The sequence below is a fragment of the Papio anubis genome, chromosome 3 (genome assembly GCF_008728515.1).
Source record: "Papio anubis isolate 15944 chromosome 3, Panubis1.0, whole genome shotgun sequence".
Taxonomy (NCBI): domain Eukaryota; kingdom Metazoa; phylum Chordata; class Mammalia; order Primates; family Cercopithecidae; genus Papio; species Papio anubis.
This window is the reverse complement of record NC_044978.1, coordinates 120,511,876-120,533,979: the sequence shown is the minus strand read 5'-3', so window position 1 is coordinate 120,533,979 and position 22,104 is coordinate 120,511,876. Positions and strand designations below refer to the sequence as shown.

The 22,104-nt window shown below is 44.1% G+C and overlaps 1 protein-coding gene across 6 annotated transcripts in view; it reads right to left on the bottom strand.

Moving 5' to 3' along the window:
• The window catches only part of SHROOM3 (shroom family member 3), a 198,769-nt gene that overhangs the window by 3,588 nt on the left and 173,077 nt on the right, over positions 1–22,104 (bottom strand). For all 6 annotated transcript variants that reach the window (XM_017958757.3, XM_009206907.4, XM_031664524.1 and 3 more), the window contains 4 exons: positions 19,888–20,769; positions 18,148–18,636; positions 15,495–15,645; positions 2,212–2,484 (listed from right to left, as the gene is read on the bottom strand). In XM_017958757.3, coding sequence (XP_017814246.2) covers positions 2,212–2,484; positions 15,495–15,645; positions 18,148–18,636; positions 19,888–20,769 — 1,795 coding nt within the window. The remainder of the gene's footprint in view (positions 1–2,211; positions 2,485–15,494; positions 15,646–18,147; positions 18,637–19,887; positions 20,770–22,104) is intronic.

Here is a 22,104-nt window from a genome sequence, read left to right as displayed (position 1 = left end):
CCTCGTGATCTGCCCGTCTTGGCCTCCCAAAGTGCTGGGATTACAGGTGTGAGCCACTGTGCCCAGCCTTAGCTCACTATTTTTAAAAACAAACCAACGAAGCAATCACTGTATGTTCTAGACATACCAAACCACATGCAAATCAATTCTTAAATGTGGCATCTCTTTCTTGACTTTATCCATGGTATTTCTTCTAAATGGTGAGGCCCTTCACCTCTCAGTCCTCTTAGAATTAAGATGTTCTTCTAAACTGTATTCATGTGCCACTGTGTGAAGTCCTTCCTGCCTTACACTCCCCCAACTAAGAAGTGTTTGGTGGCTGTTTCTCACTATGCTCAGCACCAGCACACAATTGCTCCTGCATGCTGCTTTCCTCCATAACTTGTGAGTTCCTGGAGAGCAGGGCCGGTGTCTTAGTCAGCATTTGTCCCCAGCAGACACAGCACCTCATATTTGACAGGCTACTGTTAGCTGTTTGTCGAGTGGAAGAAAGGAGGAAAGGACACACTTCTGAGTTAGGTAGTATCAGACAATTTCTAGATAAGGAAGCTGACTCAGCACATTGACATGAGGTAGATGCTGAGAGTGGTGCTGCAGAGTTCCTAAATGCTGAGTCACTTTCCTAAATGATTAGGATCCAGACTTTTTCTAATCCTTTTAAAATCTATTTGAAAAAGGACATCTTTCCTTTTAATGCAATATATTAGAAATTATTGGAGAATCCATGAGAGCAATGAAAAAGAAAGATGGTATGGTAGGCTGGACGTGGTGGCTGATGCCTGCAATCCCAGCACTTTGTGAGGCCAGGGCGGGTGGATCACCTGAGGTCAGGAGCTCAAGACCAGCCTGGCCAATATGGAAAACCCCGTCTCTACTAAAAATACAAAAATTAGCTGGGCATGGTGGTGTGCGCCTATAATATTAGCTACTTGGGAGGCTGAGGCATGATAATGGCATGAACCCGGGAGCCAGAAGTTGTAGTGAGCTTAGACTGCGCCACTGCACTCAAGCCTGGGTGACAGAGTGAGACTCCGTCTCAAAAACAAAAAAAAAAGAAAAAGATGGTAGCATAGACAAGAAAAGGAGCCCCTTTTCATGGCTGGAGTACTTTCCATCTTCTAGCATGTATGTACACACACACACACACTGTGCACATATATATAAAATAATTGTGTCTACTGTTTGTTGTTCAGTATCAGGAAGGTAGGATCTGTCTGCTTTGCTCACAAATGTATCCCAGTTGTGCCTTAGTCCACTAAGTGACGCACACGAGACCTCCACTATTTGCTGTACAGATGAGTAGACGAAGAATGCTCTGTAGCTCTGGAATTCTGTTCAATGTAGTGATACAACTTGGGGTCTGCAGTAGGACTCCTATCCTAGCTCCCCCACTGGGCTGTTGTGAGGATTCCATGAGACTGCGCATAAGCTTGCAGTGCCTGACAGGTGGAAGGTCTTGGTGAACTGTCTCCAGCGGGGTCAGCACTGGACCTGTCCCCCTGTACCCTCCCTTCAAGGAGGGGGTGCAGTGGAGACACCCCGGTGCATCCTCATTGAGTGCCTGTGGCCCCTCCTGTAAGATACCCTGGAGCCTTGAGCCTATGTTCCTGCCCCCTCCCTGTTTCAATGTATTCATCATGTTTTTATCTTTTTTTGAAAGAAAGGAAGGAAGACAGTTGGGAGGAAAGAAACTCTGGTGCCTGTGGTTTTCACTTTCCCAAGAATTCCGTGAACCTTAAGTGTCAGCATTACATCTTTTTTTTTTTTTTTTTTTTTGAGGTGGTCGCCCAGGCTGGAGTGCAGTGGTGCAATCTCGGCTCACTGCAACCTCTGCCTCCCAGGTTCAAGTGATTCTCCTGCCTCAGCCTCCCGAGTAGCTGGGATGACAAGCATGCACCATGGTGCCTGGCTAATTTTTGTATTTTTAGTAGAGACGGGGTTTCACCATGTTGGTTCACCATCTTGGCTAGGGCTGCCTTGGGCTCCCAAAATGCTGGAATTACAGGTATGAGCCACCACACCCAGCCAGCATTGTATCTTGACACAGAAAATGCCTTCTCTGTTTCTTGGTTACCTATATATGTATTCTCTCCCTGCCCCAAACGTATTGCCACAAATCCTCCTGAGAGAAGGGATGGCATCTAATGGCACCTCTCTATGTATGTGGGCTCTGAGGGAGAACCTGTTGAACTGCATCACGAGGCCACCTACCCTTTCTTCATTACTGGCATCTTCACCAAGGCCGCTAAGGACATTCTCAACACGGGCTAGACGCCCTGAGAGGGATAGCAGCAGGTTGACCACCTTGTCCAAATCCCCTATGAACATCCTATACTTGTCAAACTCATTGGGCTTGCAGAGCTCGCTGATCAGAGCCTCCACCTCTTCTCCCAGAGCGTTGTTGAGCTTGATGTCCATCAGCAGGCTCCCCTTCGCCTCCTGGAGGGTCTCCAGCTTGTGGGTGAGGCTTCCAATGAGCTCAGCCTGAAATGACAGATGAGACCGCAAAGATCAGCCAACAGGAGGTGCCAGTGGAAGCAGGAGTCACCTGCCCCAGCTGCTTTCTGTCATCTTCAAGGCTCAGCTGAATACCCTCCCCCTCCTCTATATGGAGTGTTCCCCAATATTATGCTATAATAGCCTTCTTTCCCTAAGGGTCTACCATTGCTTTTCTCTAAACCTCATATGCCAACACACAACCTTGTAATGTTCTCCATTGTGTCATGCTATGTACAGCTTTGCCTTCTAACTGGTTTCTTAACTATTTTAACTATTCTTTTTTTTTTTTTGATATGGAGTTTTGCTCTTGTCACCCAGACTGGAGTGCAATGGTGTAATCTTGGCTCACTGCAACCTCTGCCTCCTGGGTTCAAGCAATTCTCCTGCCTCAGCCTCCCAAATAGCTGGGATTACAGGCGCCCATCACCATGCCTGGCTAATGTGTCTGTTTTTAGTAGAGACGGGTTTCATAATGTTGGCCAGGCTGGTCTTGAACTCCTGACCTCAAGTGATGTACCCACCTCGGCTTCTCAAAGTGCTGGGATTATAGGTGTAAGCCACCGTGCCTGGCCAACTACTCATTTTTAAAAGTCCTTTTAAGACATGTTCTCATTTGATCCTCATGACAATACCATGGGTAAGTAGGCAGGTAGAGTAAACAGTACTCTTATTTTACAAATACAGAGGCCAAGGGTCAGAGGAATTAAGGGATTCGCCCAAGGTCTTAGAGTTGAGTTGAATATTAACTGTAGCTACCATTTGTAGAGCAGTTGATATGTGCCATACATATGGAGAAACTCTACATTGATTATGTTACTTAGTCTTCCCAGCAATCTTACAGTAGATACTGTTTTATCTACCTATAACAAGGGAGGAAACTAAGATGGCCTAATGGTGCACACGTACCATCAGGTAGGGCTGCTGTGAACTCAAGTCAGCCTCACTTTAGGGGCCACCCATGTATAATTATTAGAAATTGACACCAAGACCTTTATCAGAAAGTCAACTCCTTGTTCTACCTCCCCTGTCTCCAGTTACCAGAGCTGTGCAATTCGACACCTTAATTTGCCACATATTTTCATACTTATAAAACAGTGAGGCAAATACCCAATATATTTAACTGAAGGAAGGAAGTAAATGTCTTAGTGGCTTCTAGTTTGAATTCATTTATATTAAGTGTCTACTGCTTCTTTTGCAAAACAGAAATTAAACTACACGGTTTTTGTAATTAGTGTCTCATTTTTCTCTTAGCCTAAAATAGCTAGATGGAAAGAAGACAATGTTTTTTAGTTAAAACTTACTTTTTTTTTTTAACCACTAAAAAGGTCCCAGCTCAACTGCACACACACACACACACACACACACTATATATATATATATATATATATTTAAAATCAGTGTGTGTATATATACACACACGCCCCAAACTGGCTTCAACTGGAAACTTGGTTAAACATAAAGGTTACAACTTCTATGTTGGAAGTATATGTTAATTTTAAAGGAAAAATAAATAAACAGGAAAAACCTATTTTTGACCAACAGAATTGAAGGGTACTGACAACTTGTGTATTATTTCAATATCAGCACCAGAGAAGGTCCATGAGGAATGTAATCACAATGACTAGGGAAATATTTATTTCTCCACAATCTGCCCATCTTGGAGTTGGAGCATCAGAGGTACTTCACAAGTGAGTGAGGTTCATAATGTCCTTGAAATGTCTAAGTTCTGGCTTTAATGGTGACATCTTGTTTTCTCAATCTGCCTAATCCTAGAGGCTGCAGGTGGCTAAAAAATTCACATCCAGGCCAGGCGCAGTGGCTCACGCCTGTAATCCCAACACTTTGGGAGGCCGAGGTGGGCGGATCACCTGAGGTCAGGAGTTTGAGACCAACCTGGCCAACATGGTGAAACCCCATCTCCACTGAAAAAAATACAAAAATTAGCTGGTTGTGATGGTGGGCATCTGTAATCCCAGCTACTAGAAGGCTAAGGCAGGAGAATCGCTTGAACCCGAGAGGTGGAGTTTGCAGTGAGCCTAGATCGCACCACTGCACTCCAGCCTGGGCGACAGAACGAGACTCTGTCTCTAAATCAGTCAATCAATCAATCCATATCTGCTGTACCATCTCATCACAGGTTATAATCTTTGGTTTTCCTCAAGCTGTTAAAATTGCATAATATTAATTATTTAAGTTTTCTTATCTTCTCCTGGAAAAATTTCATTTTCCAAAAAAGCAATTCCGGCTGGAAGCTATGAAATTTACCTGCAAGGTAACATGTTATGTACCTCCAGCAAAATGCCGGGCAGGGTGTGATGATCTTTCACTGTGATATCAGCTCATATAGAGAAGAAGGCAAGGATACTGAAATGCAAAGCAACAGGAAAAATAAACACTGCATGCTGTTGTACCTCCCAGCATTCCTGCTGGACTGGGTTAAGACAAGTCAAATGTCATCATTCCTGTTTTTCAGATAGATGAGAGAGAATGTCATCTACGTGAAGTCAGCCCAGGAATTTTTAACTTGTAGGGTACATTTCCTAGGCTTGTTGCTCTAGATGTTACTGGAAGACACTTAAAGACAACCAGGTTATACCAAATTGAAAGAGATAGTTATCACGGCAAAACATTCTTATCACTCCACCCTCAGGAAAAGGCCTTCGGCTCATTCAAATTTCAGGCGTCCATTTCAACCTCATGTCCTGAGAAGCAGAATTTCTAGAATGTCTAGAAAATGCTTTTTAAAAACTAAATAGTGGAAAGAAACAAGGTGCTTTTTTTCAGCCTGTTTTTCATTATTTCTATTAATGACTTTTTTGGAAACTAGTATTATGTGTTGTCATTTCTGGAAGGAACTAAAACACTTATTAAATTATTATTTCATGTGACCTCATTGTATTTAAAACTCCTCCTGTGGCTCTCAGAGGCTGGTTTTGTTTTGTTTTGTTTTGTTTTTTTGAGATGGAGTTTCGCTCTTGTTGCCCAGGCTGGAGTGCAATGGCGCGATCTTGGCTCACTGCAACCTTCGCCTCCCGGGCGCAAGTGATTCTCCTGCCTCAGCCTCCCGAGTAGCTGGGATTACTGGCACCTGCCACCATGCCCAGCTAATTTTGTACTTTTAGTGGAGATGGGGTTTCACTATGTTGGTCAGGCTAGTTTTGAACTCCTGACCTCAGGTTATTCACCTGCCTTGGCCTCCCAAAGTGCTGGGATTAGGGGTGTAAGCCACCGCACCCAGCCAGAGGCTGCTATTTTAAAGGATGTGTGTGATGCTTATCAATTTGCAAATGGGCAGAAACCAAGGATAAGTAGTTTGCTCTTATATGTGGGGGTGAGTGATGAGAGGAGAGAACTCTTCCTTTCAAATTTGCTGCCGAACTCAGCTCAAAAGCTCTCGCGGGCACTTAAGCAGATCAGCAACACTGCAGGGGTGGCCCTGAGGTGAGCATGGCTCAGTGGACTGGAAGGGCCAAAATAACTTGACCCAGCTGAACTGCAATCAGGCTTCAGACACAGCTGTCCAACCTACCTCATCTTTCCTTCCCAGACCCTGTTTTGGTTTTCAGAGACATCAGTGCTGGGCAGAACCATAAATAAATCTGTCACAGGAGCATGTGTGTACCCCAGGCTTCACAGTACAAGAAAGAACAGAATGAGATGAAAATGTATAGAAGTGACGCAGGGAGGCTTCTGTGGAAAGAACCAATATACATTTTGTGGCATTCTGATTTTGGAAAGTTATTAATATTTGCTGGACTATAATGTGACATCTCACAGCTCAGCCATAGATGCTAAGGCCAGAATTACTGAGTGGTCACATCAGTCACTCCTGGCTGAATGTTCCTCAGGTAAATGGCATTTCAATTTTTTAAAAACCCTAACAAGCCCCTTAAAATATTAGAATTTGAATTTAAAAATGCAATTAAGAGGGATTTGAGAAACTGACAGCAGCAAGAGAAAGCTGGCTGTACTAAATAGCCATTTCTTTGCCAGGCAGATCTCTTCCAAAAAACCTACCAATTTCTACCAGAATAACTCACCGGGGGAGGGAGAAGAGGTGTGTTTTGTTTTAAATAACACACTAGTCTCTCAGGAGCTACTTAATTTGTAAAATCATTTATCCACTTCTCATCTGGCATAAACTGTTAGCTCACCCTGTGTGAGATGCTATTTATAAGAGTTCTTCCTCCAAACATAGCTTCGCAGACCCTTCCTCCCACCTCATCCTCTGCAGAAAGGTCCTGCTGGACCCTTCCCCACTTCCTGCCTGCAGCAGGATGAACACTGGACAAGGAGGCAGGAGGATCTGACATAAAATTCGGCATCAGGCAAGTCACTTGACCTTCTGTGTCTCAGTTATCCACAGCAAGAAGAAAATAACGCCTGCTGAAAACTAATAATAATGTCAGCTCTTTCTCTGTGCCAGACACCATTTAAGTGTTTCACTATTCAATTACTACTTGCAACAACCCGCTGAGAGAGGTATTATTATTATCCCCATTTACTGATGAGGAAAGTGAGGAGGATAGAGGTTATTTAACTTGTTCAAGGCCACACAGCTGGTAAGTGACAGAGCCAGGCTTAAATGCAGATCATCTGGCTTTCATCACTATATTAAAATAGCTCATAAGAATACTATGAGGCTCACACAAGGCTGGCGGAAATCACAACATATGATATTAGTTTCAAAAGAAGTCATAATAGAAATAAAGCCCTGAGGATAAAAAGAAAAGCCTTGTTTCTTTCCACTATTGAGTTTTTTAAAAGCATTTTCTAGAAATTTGACTTCTCGAGACATGAATGTTGAAATGGATGCCAGAAGTTTGAAGAGTTGAAGGCTGATGCAATCACTTTGGAAAATATGAAAGTATTATACACATTCTAATTATTTTTTGTGCAGTCGTTAAGATTAGACAACAATTTGAAGATAACACACCACTCATATTAGATAGATGTCTGTAGGGGGAATACACCTTCCCCTGACAAGACCACGTCACCAGTAACATCACTCTACACACACAGTTGGCCTCTGTGTGTCTCCGTCTTAAGAGTAATTAGGACTACTAGCCAAGTGGTTGGGATTCAGGAATAGAGTGGAATTCAGCTTAGCTTGTAAAAACTAGGATGAGATAAAGCCATTTCTACCATATAGGCTTTGCTGGTATCTTTCTTTCTTTAGTCTTAAAAGGAAGGATGCAGGCTGCAGCAGCCATTTCTGCTTTCTTTAGCTGAATTTCACCCTCAGTGAGGCAGAGGCAGTTTCTGTCCTAGTGACAGCAACTGGATCACAGCTCCATCCCATGTTGTGTAACCTCATTAAAGCAGAAGGATCACAGGGACCTGGCTGCCATTTCAGATGTTCTCCAGCACATTCTCTATCAACAACGGTTCTTTACCATTTCCTCTCAGGAAGGCTTATGGCCAGAAAGCCACCCAATCTACTCAAGGTCTCTTGGTTGCAGTTAGCAGGGATCTTTGATAACCCACTAGAAACAATACTAAATTTCTTCAAATTTAACTAAACTCATCATCTCCTCTCCCCCGAATGGCCTCCCACTTTTCCGTTTGAGTTCTGACAGTTAGCTAGGCCTGGGGCTTGCGAGTCACCCTTGACTCTTTCTCTTTCCCTTTTTCTGCATCTAATCTGTCACTAGGTTCTGCCCATCTTACTCCTCCTCTTTTTTTTAATGGCCCTGTTTCTCACTGATCCTACTGCACTGGCCCTGAGACCCATATCACTACTTTCCCAGAGGGCTATGAGACCCCCACGTCCACCCTCCTCCTGTCCTCCTCCACACGCAGCTGCCAGAGTGACTGCTCTAAAATGTCCCTCTGTCACAAACCCTGGGGCTGTGGGGGCCAAGACAGCACCAGCCCACTGCAGCCTTTCCTACTTATCACAATTAAAATCTCTAGATTCTGGAGAGGACCCTGAAAAGTTCACCATAGCAGTGATGGGGGAAGGCAGTCAAGCCTGAAGTGCAACCCATAATGGGGGTGAGTGAGTTTCCTGTTTTCTGTCCTTGATGTTGTAGCTCTGACCCAAGGACAGGCCCAGTGCAGAGCTGCTCAGAGGCTACAGTAGCAAAAACCCTGCCTTTAAAGCCAGAGGTCTAGGAAAGGGGCCTCTGTGAGCTAGAGTGTGGAGGAAATCCTGTCCTTTTCCAACCTGCTCTCTTTTCTCTCTTCTCCCAGCTCTGTCCCCAAGGGTGGCTGCACTCAGAGCTGCATTGCACAGCGGGGCACAGGTTCTCGAACCCCAAGAGAAAACTCTTCCCTCTGGCCAGAGGAACTGGGAAAATGAGACCCTGTTGTCCAAAGACTGTGAGGAGAATCCCCATTATCCTTCCCTCTTTTCCAGTGAGGGTGGTCCCAGTCATGCAGAACTGCACAGCAGCACAGAACACCAGGAGAGCCTCTCTCTCCAGCCAGAGAGTGTGGGGCTAACACTGGACAGGAGAGAGCTGAGAAAGAAGATGCCCTCATTTTGTGCAGGAGCAGACACAAGTCTTCGGCACAGTTTCAGTCTACACGTTTGTGGTTATAGCCACAGCAGCACAGCAAAGGCTTTGAGAAATGACACTCGAGTCTCAGACTAACCTCTGCAAGAGGCACACGTGGGACAGACTGGTACAATATAGCAATGGCCCTGAAAATGGAATTGACATTGGAACTACCACCCAAGGGTAATACAGAACCTGCGGGCTAAACCTAACTAGGTTGACTGCCTCCTAAAACTAAAGCATAACAAAAAGAAATTCTCTAAAGGATTCTAACAGAACTCAGTCTCACAGCATAATATTCAAAATGTTCAAAATACAATACAAAAATTGCCCAGTATACAAAGAACCAGTGAAATGGTGACCAATTCTCAGGGGAAAAGGCAATGAACAGATGCTAATGCTGAGATAACCCAGATGTTGCCCAGGCTGGAGCTCAGTGGCGTAATCAGAGCTCACTGCAGCCTCGCCCCCTCAGGCTCAGGTGATCCTCCCACCTCAGCATCCCGGGTAGCTGGGATTACAGGTACGTACCACCACCCCTGGCTAATTTTTTTTTTTCTTTTTTTTTTTTGTAGAGATGGAGTTTCACCATGTTGACCAGGCTGGTCTTGAACTCTTAGACTCAAGGGATCTGCCTGCCTCGGCCTCCCTAAGTGCTGGGTTACAGGCATGAGCCACTGTGCCTAGACTCTAAAAGAGTCTTTAAAACAACTTTGAAAAGAGGCACGTTCTCAGCAAAGAAATATAAACTTTTTTTTTTTTTTTTTGAGACGGAGTTCGCTTCACGCCCAGGCTGGAGTGCAGTGGCCAGATCTCAGCTCACCGCAAGCCCGGCCCTGGGTTTAGCCACCTCCCACCTCAGCCTCCCAGTAGCTGGACTACAGGCTCATATCGCCGTTTTGTATTTTTAGTAGAGACGGGGTTTCACCGTGTTAGCCAGGATGGTCTCGATTTCCTGACCTCGTGATCCGCCCGTCTCGGCCTCCCAAAGTGCTGGGATTACAGGCTTGAGCCACTGCGCCCGGCCTAAACTATTTTTTAAATGTAAATTTTAGAACTGAAAACTATAATATTTGAAATTAAAAAAAAAATAACTGGCAGAATGGAGATAGGAAAGTCAGTGAACTTGAAAACAGACCAATAGAAATTATCCAATCTGAAGGACTGAAAGAAAACAGATTAAAAAAAAAATGAACGGAGCTTGTGGGACATGAACCGTCATTGAAATACTGTGTCACTAGTCACTAAAGTCCTGGAGGGAGAAGGGAAAGAGATTAATGCATTAAGAATATTTGAAGACAGAATGGCTGAAAACTTCCAGAATTTTGTGAAAGACATAAATTTACAGAATCAAGAGGCTCAGCAAACCCCAAATACGATCAACTCAAAACTAAGTCCGTCCACATCATAATCAAAATGCTAAAGACTAAAGAGAGTGGCCAGAGGAAAACAACATATTGAATACAGGAGGAGCCAATATTTAAAGGACTGTGCATTTTTCATTAGAAACCATGGAAGCAAGAGGAAAGTGAACATTTGTTAAGTACTGAAAGAAAAGAGTCAACCCAGAATTCCACATCCAGCGAAAATGTCCTTCAAGGGTGACAGTAGAATAAAGACATTCCTAGACGGAGAAAACTAAAAGAATGTGTTATCAGCAGACCTATTCTAAAATAAATACTGAAAGGAAGACAGACCAGAGGGAGAGCTGGAACTTCAGGAATGAAGGAAGAGCAGCAGGAATGGGCAGCTGAGAACCAGTGATCTCCTGAGAAAAGCTGACTCAGAGGACAACAGATTCCTTTTGCCTTTTGAAACATTCCTCTAAGTTTCTGAAGCCAAAGCCTGTTGGCCTTCAGAATAGGGAATCATGTGATCGGTTTAAGTAGAATTTTGCTTAATAATAAGGCAGGCTTTAGTTAAAAAATTGACAGCTCTGATTATTTGCACTGTCTTTAGTTTTATGTGTATCAGAAGTTCAGACAATGAAAGCTTCATATTTTAACTGATACTTACATTTACTTGGAATATTATTATTCATCATCTAGGATATATAAATAGAAATATCAAAGTAAAACTAAAGTGTTATTTTTAATTTATAAAAGAGTTATTAGTAAACCAAGACTCTAGTTCCTAGCCTAGATATATATCTTAGGTTATTAATAACTTTAAATATTAATAACAAATTATTACTTTGCAAAAGTTGGTCAAAGGCTACATTCTACCTCAAAATAATACTGGAGAATGGATATTGACCAAGTTTAATTTTTCTAAACCATCATTAGAAAAGCTTTTTGTATTTCAGGAAGAAAACTGCATTTTGCTGAATATATTAACAGATGCTTTCAACAACATCACTTATTTAAAACTTTGTGTTTCCAAACCAGATATGTAAATGTAAGTGATACTGATGAAAATTCAATTACACATTTATAAACTACAAGTTTATACTTGTAGTATTACAACAAACTAAACCTCAAAGCGTTCTCCATTGTCATATGATAAAATCCGAACTTCAGCATTTCACACAAAGCCCTACATGACCTTATGACCTGCTGGCTCTTGTGAACCCTTCCAGCCTCATCTCGCACTGTTTGTGGCCCTCCTTTGTTATTTTCTAAATTTGGTAATTTTTTTTTTTTTTTTTTTTGAGACAGTGTCTCACTCTGTCACTGAGGCTGGATTGGAGTGGCACAATCTTGGTTCACTGCAGCCTCTGCCTGTTGGGCTCAAGCGATTCTCCCCTCAGCCTCCCAAGTAGCTGGGACCACAGGTGTGTGCCATCATGCTCAGCTAATTTTTAAATTTTTTTTTTTGAGATGGAGTCTCGCTCTGTCACCAGGCTGGAGTGCAGTGGCATGATCTCAGCTCACTGCAACCTCTGCCTCCTGGATTCAAGCAATTTTCCTGCCTTAGCCTTCCGAGTAGCTGGGATTACAGGCGTGCACCAACACACCTGGCTAATTTTTTATATTTTTGATAGAGACAGGGTTTCACTATATTGCTCAGGCTGGTCTTTAACTCCTGGGCTCCAGAAATCCTCCTGCCTTGGCCTCCCAAAGTGTTGGGATTACAGGCATGAGCCACTGTGCCTGGCCTAAATTTGGTGATTTTTTATTTAATCATGAGCCCTTGTTACATTCCAAAATATCAAACTACTTGAAGCATGCTTCTTTACCATACACATTCTATGCTTTTTCGTATCTTTCAGTTTCTCCCTATGCTTCTCCTTTTGTCCCAAATGCCCGTTTTCTTCTGACTCCCGTCGATACATTCTTCAATGCTGATCTCAGGTTTTATCTTCCGGGAGGAGGTAAAACCTGACTCTACTCTCTTGAGTTAGGAACTGCTCCTTTGGGCTCCCCCGGCACAGTCCATGTGTCTGTCAGAAGATCAATAATGTATACTAAAATAATCCACCTCCCTTGCTAATCCAGAGTTCCAGGAGAGCAGACACAGTGTCTTATTCATGTTTGTATGCCCAAGGCAGAGCACAGTGTCTGAAACAGAGAAGGCGTGTTCTCAGTAACTGTTTATGAGCCTAACATTTTACACTCACAAAGTGATGCAAACCCTCAGGCCACTTGCAGCCCTAGAAGACAGGATTGAAGGAAGAAGGAACCAAAGGAAATTCTAACTGGACGTGGAGGCCTCATTAACTAAATAGCCTTTTCTCATCTTTCTTTCTCCCTGAAGAGCCAGATAAGCCCATGGGGCAAGTGGGTATCATCCCCCTGGTGCTGTGGGCAATATTTTCCACAGTGAAGAGAGAAAACAAATGTGAGCTGTTTTTCCTTGTAAGAGTCTGATTTAGGAAAGTGCCTAGCCTTGTTGGCAATAAGGCACCTTCTCACTGAATATCTTAACACGAAAGATATCAGATGCCATCAATATTTGCATACTTACATGACATTGCCTTTAACACTTCTCTAATAAGATATGATATGCTCTTACACCCTGCAGCTTAAAAAGCACATTAATATCCATCAGTTAATTGGACCCCACAACTATTATGTGAGAGATCATTACCACTTCCATTTTATAAAGAAAAAAGGGTCAAGAAAGGTCAAGCTAGTTGCTTAACTTCCAGATTTTTTTTTTCTTCTGAATTCTAATCCCATGATGTCCCATCCAAGTACTAACCAGGCCCGACCCTGGTCACCTTCTGAGATCAGATGTGTTCAGGATAGCAAGGCCATAGACTCTAATCCTAGAACCTTTCCACAGTGGCCTTCTGGATATTTTTCTTCAGTTAAATGGTAAAATTCAACTTGGGAGTTTTGCACTTTATAACTTCATGAAACAAATGTTTATTGAGCACGTGCTAGGTGCCAGGCCCTGGTTATGTGGCTGTGACATTTCCTCTCCCTAGGATCCCTTTCACCCTGAGTGGGGTTTTGTCTTCCTAAGCCCGTGACTCCTCAAAAAGGCACTCCAAATGACTCGAAACTCCTCAGTCCTCAAGTCACAGACACTGCTGTTCTCATATTTTTGGTTTAAAATGGGTTTTAACTGGTTTTAATCTCAAACTCTAGCTCTGGTTAGTTATACCCAGAGAACCTCCAGTTTAGCTCAGTTCCCAGGGCAGCAAGGTTTAAAGGCAGCTGACCTGGGAGCAATTTTTAGCAAGCTTTAGGGTCAGAAACACATAAGGTTAGATCTGACTTTAGCATCTATTAACTGTGTGACCCCAGCCCTCTAATTCTCATTAGCATAAAATGTGGTGGTACAAGTGTCAGAGGAGTTTTGTGCAAATAAGATAGTACAGCATTGTGTTGAAAAGAAAACTAAACACATAGCCCGCACTTGGAATGAAATACATGCTACCTATTTCCCGTGAGGATGAATTAATTCTCTCTTTTTTCATATTCTCAATCTAAAAATACTTTTTGCCACATAATGCTTCGTGTGAGAGGGTGATAATTGAAAGTGATGGGAAAACAGTTAATTGGGTACACATGGACATAAATATGGGAACAACAGACACTGGGGAATAAAAGAAGGGGAGGAAGGAAAAGGGACAAAGGTTAAAAACTACTATGGGTACTATGCTCACTACCTGGATGATGCATACAATCATACAGCAAGCCTCAGGATCATGCAATATACCTTTGTAACAAACCTGCCTATGCCCCCGATTCTAAAAAGTTAGAAAAAAAAAAAACCACTTAAAAATTAAGATAGGGAGGAAAAGCAATGAGTATTTGCCACACTGCAACTGTCAAGCAGGTATGCCCACAGGCAGAAAACAAAAAAATTGTAAAACCTTCAGTTAAAGATGCCATGGCAACCTGGTACATGTAAGGGTATATACATAGCTCTCTCTTTGGGATAAATATAGACAGACCAAAAGCCAAGTGGTCTTATTTGCAATCAGGGGACCTGTTAAATGAAGTGCTTAGCTGTGCTGGGGCAGGTACATATCAGGGGTATACAATGACAAGTCTGTACATAGGAAAACTTTGGGCTAGCAGGGAACTTGCTACTACAATGGTTGCATCAGCATGTTAGTCATGAGCCAGAGGTGCTGCAAAGATCTCTCCTGTCCAATTACCCTCTGCTCCTCGGGTCTGTATCCTGTGGTTTCATTCCAACAGACAAGACAGCTTGGGACACATTGTAGAGCAAATGAAATAAAATGACCCTAGAAAGTTTCTCCTGGAATCAGGATCACTGAAAACCACTTACATTCCAGGCTCAGAAAGAAGCAAGCAAGCTTTCCTTTGCAGCACGCATGCCCGAGCTGCATAGAGAGCTGCAAGCACAGCAGAAGGCAGCCCCTCTGGTGCTATAGAGAAAGTGGAATGGCGAGAACTTTCTCCCCTGCAGACACAGCCCAGTTTAGATCTCCATGGCATGTGGGAAGACAGCAGCAGCACCATGGTCATTTTTTAAGTGTCTAACATTTGAAATCTCTGTAGGAGTATCAAATGCTAACAACTAGATTCCAGTCCTGCACTTTCAAGCTATTCACTGAAGTCCTGCAAAGAGGGCTGGGGAAGATATAAAAGTTAATATTACTTTTTCTCAGAAGTGTCATTTGACAATTGGCCTCCTTCCCTAAAAAAGTTTCTAGATTTTTACATTTTCCTTTTGACCATGAAACACGAAAATTACACACACCGTTGGCACTGGCCAAACAGCAGCTGAGAACAGTGTCAGGGTCCTGGTGCTGGATTGGGAGGCTAGGTACTTGGGTTCAAGTCCTGGCTATGAGACTTCTAAGAAATAATCCCTCTAAGTTTCACTTCTGTTATTTGTAAAAATGAAAAGGACAGTAGCTTACCTGCCCTGCCTACTCGCAGAAAAGCTAAGAGGAAATTGGTTAAAGTGCCATGTAAATCCAAAAAGTCTAATGATTTTGGTGCAATTTGGTGATGCGACAGGTCCTTTCCCCACCTGCCTCAAGAGGCCCAGTCACCACGCTAATTACGTGGACTTTGTCGATTTTTCTGGGGAAAGCAGAACAAGGGCATCCCATTCTTTATTTACCTTCTTTTCATTGACATCTGCCTGTTCCTCTTCCTCATTCACTTCTGCTGGCATCTCTTTGATTTTGTTCAGCAGCTCAGCCTTGGGAGCAGACACACTGTAGTAGGCAGGGCAGTTGACCAGCATGCTCACTGCTTCCTTGTCTTCATTCCTGGGCCAGAAAGAGCACAAAGTACAGCCATACAGAGCATGCCAGAGGCTTTGTTTCACTGCAGACATCAGTCCATTCAGAAGCGCGTGACAATTCTATTTAATTTCTTTCTCAGAAATTAGGATAAACTAGTAACTGTTAAGTAATGAGTGATTACTATGTACAAGGCTGTTGAAGCCAGGCAAACCTCTCTGCTTTTGTGATTCATATAAGAACGATACTGACTCCTTATTCCAGAGAAAGGCAGTGTGGAACCATGACTCAATCAATGTGAAAGTATTTTCAAGGTGCTGCACAAACCTCAGGTTTTAGGTCAATTATTTCCTATGTAATCTTTCCAGTGCCTACTATGTATTGTTGCTTGAACACACAAAAATTTTCCTTCTCAAGTATGCCTGCTATCCCATATAAGCCTAGGAAATCTGCAGTTTGCTGGTCCGCAGTGAACTAATACAAGATATAAAATCTACTCATTGATAATATAATAGGGATGTTTCAAGGCTGAAGAAAAAACTCGGAATTGAGAAACCTGCTATCTAGTGTTCTCTGTTTTACCACATTTGAGTTGCCTTTCAGCCTATAATTCATATTCGACCCACTGAATAAATGACTCTATGGAAGTAAGATTCTCTTGGAGAGGAACTTTATTCAATCTTGTGATATTATTTAACATCTAGCCCACCATTTTACTATGAAATAAGGAACCACACACACAAAAATCATCTTTACTAGTTTCCCGCTTGATAACTGTCCCAGTAAGCAACAATGACCACATTTAATCCAGTTAATTGAAAGACAGGGAAAAGATTTTCTAATACATTTTTGTTTTCAGATATGTCCACCGCATTACAAATGGGATTCTCTGGCATCTGACCAACCCTCACAATGGCTACTGGCTATCTCATGCCCAACAGGACAATGCTTATTTCCACCAGGAGATGGCGCATGCCTTTTATTTATTTATTTTTTAAATCCCCAGGAAGATCTCAGTGCTGCAAAAGCTACATGACCATTCTGCTTCTAAACTGATGGAGTAAACATGTATTTTCAGTGGTAACGCTACGAAATACTTTGCTAAGAATGTTACTTTGGTCCTTCTACAGCCAGTGGTCAGAGAACAGAATGACCATACTGCAACCACCCATGGCGAACTGACTGGCACATCCACAAAAATAGTATCTTTGGGGTCCCCATAGTACCCAGTGGATTACTTTGCACATTGCAGGTGCTCAGTATGTGTTTGCTAAAGACATGACCCTGGATAAATCACTTCACCTCAATTAGTCTATTTCCCAAGTCTGAAAATAAAAGCGGGGGAATGGACAAGGTGACAGTTAAGGCCTTGAATCAGAAGCGCTTCTGACAACATGACAAATAGCTTGTAAGTATCACACAGCTCTTTCCTTTCTCTCTCCTCCACAAAATGAAACGTGGTGTTCCTGTTAGTAATTTAGTTAGGATCAGTTGGAAATTTTTAAAATGCAATCCTAAATTTGGATAAAATGTTCTGTTTTTATTTAGTCTGGAAGCCACTAACTGCTGAGTCCCAGACTGTCAATCCACAAAGATTTCACTGAAAATTAAAGAGAAAATGAAAGCTACTCAATCTTTCTCATAGTAGTCTTTTAAGGAAATAAAACATGCAAGAAAATACTGCAGTAACCCAGGAGAAATGAAAAGCATCAAAAACACGAACTGCACACTGGGGCACGTGTTAGTTACATGGCTGGTTCAAGGAGCTTCAGAAGTAGAGGCTCACGGACTGGGCCAAACCAGAGAGTGCGCCCCTACTCAGACCTTTCCTGATTTTCAGGTTTTGTGCCAACACCCACCTTAATGCCTCAGAGGTAAGGGTCAGTGTAATACATGAACTTATTTCTCTAGGCTCTCCTCCTTACAAAGCCCTTCCCCTCTCAGTCTTGGCAAGACGTTGGCCACGCTCACCACTTCTACTTGCTCCTTTCCCAGCACCGAGCCCTGAGGGCCTCTCTGCCAGAGCAGCTCTGATACAGAACGGGCAAGTACACCTTCGCTGAGCTGGGGACGCTGTGTAATTGCTGGACACAGACACAGTCATGGGGCTGTGATCAAATCCAGGTGCTATCATTCTCATGTTCAATGACCTTGGTGAGCATGGTCTTAATTCCTCTGTACTTCAGTTTCCTCATTTGTAAATGGAGATAAAATTGGTAGCTACCTCAGCAAGTTCTTGTGAAAATTAAATAATGTTGATATAAATAAATAAATACAATGCTTGACACGTGAAAAATGGGTATTAATTGCAGTTATTATCATTATTACTATTACTTTCTTTGTTGTTGCATTATCTGTCCCGCATCCTTCCTCCCAGAGCCATTCCTGCAAGACTGAGATAAAAATGGCACTCTTGGGTCAGGAGCTGTGGAAGTGGGAAAACATCAGGCAACTAGTCCTAGACTTATCATCATCCCCATGGAAGGAGTTCGATTGTAAGTCGCTCTGAAGACATCACCAGGGACTTACCTCTTGCCTTCACATCCGGAAGAGCTGACAGTTCTCTGTATGGCCTTCCTCTTTACGCTGTTTTCCTTCAGCAAGTTCACATCTCGGGGAAACAAACCTTCCATCAGGTCCATTGTTGTCTTCAGCCTGGAATCTGGATCCAAAATGTCTGCCAGAGATTTGTCTTGGTGGACAATTTCCTTGGCCAGAGCCTCTGTTCTAATGTCTTCTGAGCTCTTCTGAGGATCAGAATTGACTTTCTTTTCTAAACCCTGAGTTCCATTGACTGGATCATGGGTGAGGCTTTGAGTCCGGATGGGTGCTGGCTGCCCACCAAGAGACCCAGCAAGTTGGGGGTGAACACTCATGAAGGAGGGTGGTGTGGACTCAGCCTCTGAACCCTTGATAGAAGTTTGGAGTCTGGAAGCCAGTGTCTGACTACCTACCACATGAGCTGCACCAGGCATGTGCCTTTCCCTTGCAATTGTCACTTTAGAAAGTTTGTTGGAGCTGCCAGGGATATTAAAAAAAAAGAGAAAGAGAAAGTAATAAGAGAAGGGTGATGATAAGAGGGTGGAGGAAGACTGAGGGAGAAGCTTTCCACATCAGGGTTGTAGCTTTCCACATCTTCCACATTTTCCACAACTTACTGACAGAGCTAATGTTAAAGAATATGGCTTCTGATTATAAGTGGGTCTCCTGATACCGAACCCCTAAATCAAAAACATTTACCTACCTAGTCACAGTTCATGCTAGACACACAAACATACATAGATATATACATAGGAGTGGGGTGAGATAGTCACATTTCTGAGGTCAACCCCGTCTTTTGAAAACCACAGCACTCTAAAGGGCCTCCTGAGCCCAGCAGCTGGTCAGGAGGTTGTCATCTCCTGAGGAAGATGGAATAGGAATTCAGTTTGGGTGAATGTTGCTGTTAGATTCCAGAGATTTCTGAAAGGTCTAGGTTAAATTAACAGGGGGTAGTGGTAATAAGTCACTCTTGCGGTGTTTAAGGAAAGCTACTCCAAAGGTGCTGTCAGGCAATGTGTTTTTTTTGGTGTTTTGAGAGATCACTTGTTCTAGGGACTGTGTGTTGGGGAATGCTGCTTTCTCATTCTCCTAGCTTCCAAGAGGTTTTCCCTAAACATTACTGACCTTGAGCCCTACTCTTTATTCCTATGGACATGGAGTGATTTTGGAAAGAGAGCTCAGCATTCACATCCCAGTCTCTTCTCTTTCGAGACTGAGGCTGCCTCACGGCTGTGTATAATAATATCTATGTGTATTTGTGTGTCTAGCATGACCTTTGATGAAGTAGGTAAACCTGTTTAACTTGGGGGTTCAGTATCAAGGGGCCCACTTACAATCTGAAGTCATATTCTTTCATGTTAGCTCTGTCAGTAATAAAAGTGATGTTTTTGTCTTCTATATGCCCTCCTCTTTTGTCTTATTTCCTAACTGATTCAGAACTCGGCCAGGGAGGAGGGATTTACTTGGACCGCCTGAGCCTATCCTGTCCCCAGAAGTGAAATGTGCCCCTTGGGTTCCAGCTTTCGTTTCTGCCACCCTGACTCCTCGGTACCCAATGACACTGGTCCAACTACCTCCTGAGGCAAACAGATGAATACTGTCCTGAGCCGAGCTGTATAGAAACATCTCCATGCCAGGTCTCTTCTGTGGCCAGCAGAAGGACCTGGGCCACCTGGGGCATGACACTCTCCTGTTAGTGAAGGAAACCTGCCCAGTCTGCTCACTCACCTGGGGCGCGGCCCCTCAGGATCCTCACTGTCCAGCTGCGCCTCACACACTGCGTGGGGAGGAGGTGGAGGGAAGTCATCCATGCTATACACCAGGGTTTCCTGACTGGGGGGGGGGGGGGGGGGGGGGGGAAGAGTTTCAAACGTGGGGCTGGACGTGGCCTTGGGGTGCAGATCCCTCACAAACACTTCGTCTTCATAATCCTCGCGAGGTGGCGGGGAGTCCCGCAGGACGGATTCAGATATTCGGAGGGAGATCCTCCCTGGAGTGCTCGGGGTCCCAAGAGGCGTGTCTGGGTCAGAAGTGCTGCACGAACTTGGAAGACTCTGCTGTTTTTGATAGTGCTTCAGGTTTGCAAACTCAGGGGCTGCGGATTCCTCAGGAAGGCTGTCCTCTCTGCCTGCGTGGGCCCACTTCACTCGAGAAGGCGGTGGCCACTGAGGCAGTGAGACCCTCTTCCTCGTTCCCTCTTCTACCCCATGCTCTGGGCCATCACCCTCACAGCCTCTTGGACCGGGAGGCTGGGTCAGGGTGTGACCATTGCTTCTGTGGGTCATGGCAGGGGTGTAGGGCGGGAGAGGCTGTCGCCCTGTCTGACCATCCTGTGAGCAGTAGCCAGAGGGAACAGCTGAAGGCAGAGGGGTGCCAAGTGGGGTCAGGGGTGCAGCCCTGGTGTCTGTGAGCTGCCCTTGCGTTCCTGCCAGTGGTGGCCTGGGACAGGGTGTCCTGCTGGCTTGCCTCTGATGGTCCGGGGTTCCAGGACATTCACTAGGAACGGAGGAATCACCAATGGCTTTGCAACCTGAACCACCCCAACGAGGGGTGGGATGGTGGAAGAGCAGCGGCATCTCTTCTTGGCCTGTTTCTGAACAACTGAGTGACCTGGAACAGCACACAGACAGGAGGGTTACAGCTCTGAAGAAAGGGGCAAGCATGCAGCCCAATGTTCCTTACATAGATGAGAAAAGCACTTAAGAGGAAGGAGGACCTCCTTTCCTCCCCCCAGAAACTGCACACTGTCCTCCCTGGCTGCTCACAGGAAGACCCATGTTAAACTAGTACTCGACAGGCATAAATTCCTACAGGAAAATGTCACATGGAATGCCTGGGTTCACAAGGCATTTTCTTTTATTAACCCTCTCACCGCCCCCACATCCTGTACATACCATGCAACATAAGGCAGCTTTTGAGGACAGGCTTCAGGATATAAAAACAAACAGTACATTTCTGCAGCCCCTTTTAGGACTACTTCAGGAAATAGCTCCCAGCTCTGGGGAAGAATAACACTGCCTTCTTCTCTCCCAGTGTAATCCCCACGGGGGAGGTCTGTTTTGAAAGCATTTGCATGGACTGCTGAATTTGAAGGTTTTATTTACGTTTGGTCACTCTCCTAGTGTTTTCATTTCATCTGATGAAAAATAAAAAGGAGGGGGAAAGGCTCACCTAAGGAGCTAATAAACAGTTACCTCTCGAGAAAGAGGCTGGCAATAATAAGCAAATATGGTACGTGGTGATTTAAACAACTGTACTCTAGACTCCGAGGAAAAACCCAACAATTCGCAAAACTTTTGTTATTGTGTTCTAAAGGAGAAAAAAACCACAAACCAAAACAAAGGAAAAAGAGTCTGTGGCACTGCCTGCTATGCAAGAGTTAATGTGAGGATAAAAAGCTCTCCAGCAAACCCACCGTGATTTGTACATTCCCTGTCTGCAGTTCCCTGACTGGCTCTGTGAGTGAATCTGGACCGCAGATGGCACGTTTCATCTCACGGATCAGACTCCTCTGAGGGAGCGGTGACTCAGTCCCACATCAGAGCAATAATACAGGGCTTGCCACAAGATCATCCAAGGGCCAGGCAAGCAGAATGCGTGGTGGAAGAAGATGGCAAAGAACCAAATTAGCTCTTCTCATGCCTTTATTTTTCCTTTATTACACACAGATGCAGATGATGAAATAAAGGGCCCACCTCTCTCTCTGATGCAACCCCTCCCTTCCGATGACCGGTCCCTTTCATTCAAACATGGTTTCTTTACCAGGAACCTCCCCATAGTGAAGAGTAGCCACTCTGCACTTCCTGGTGGCTTCCCCCATGAGCATATTAGAAACCCCAAGGAAGGAGATTCGCTGGGGATGCTCTTCCCTTCTCTCATCCATCCTGGCATCCCCAATACCTGGCACCAAGTACCCCCTCAGCAAGTGTCTGTTGAACAGTGACG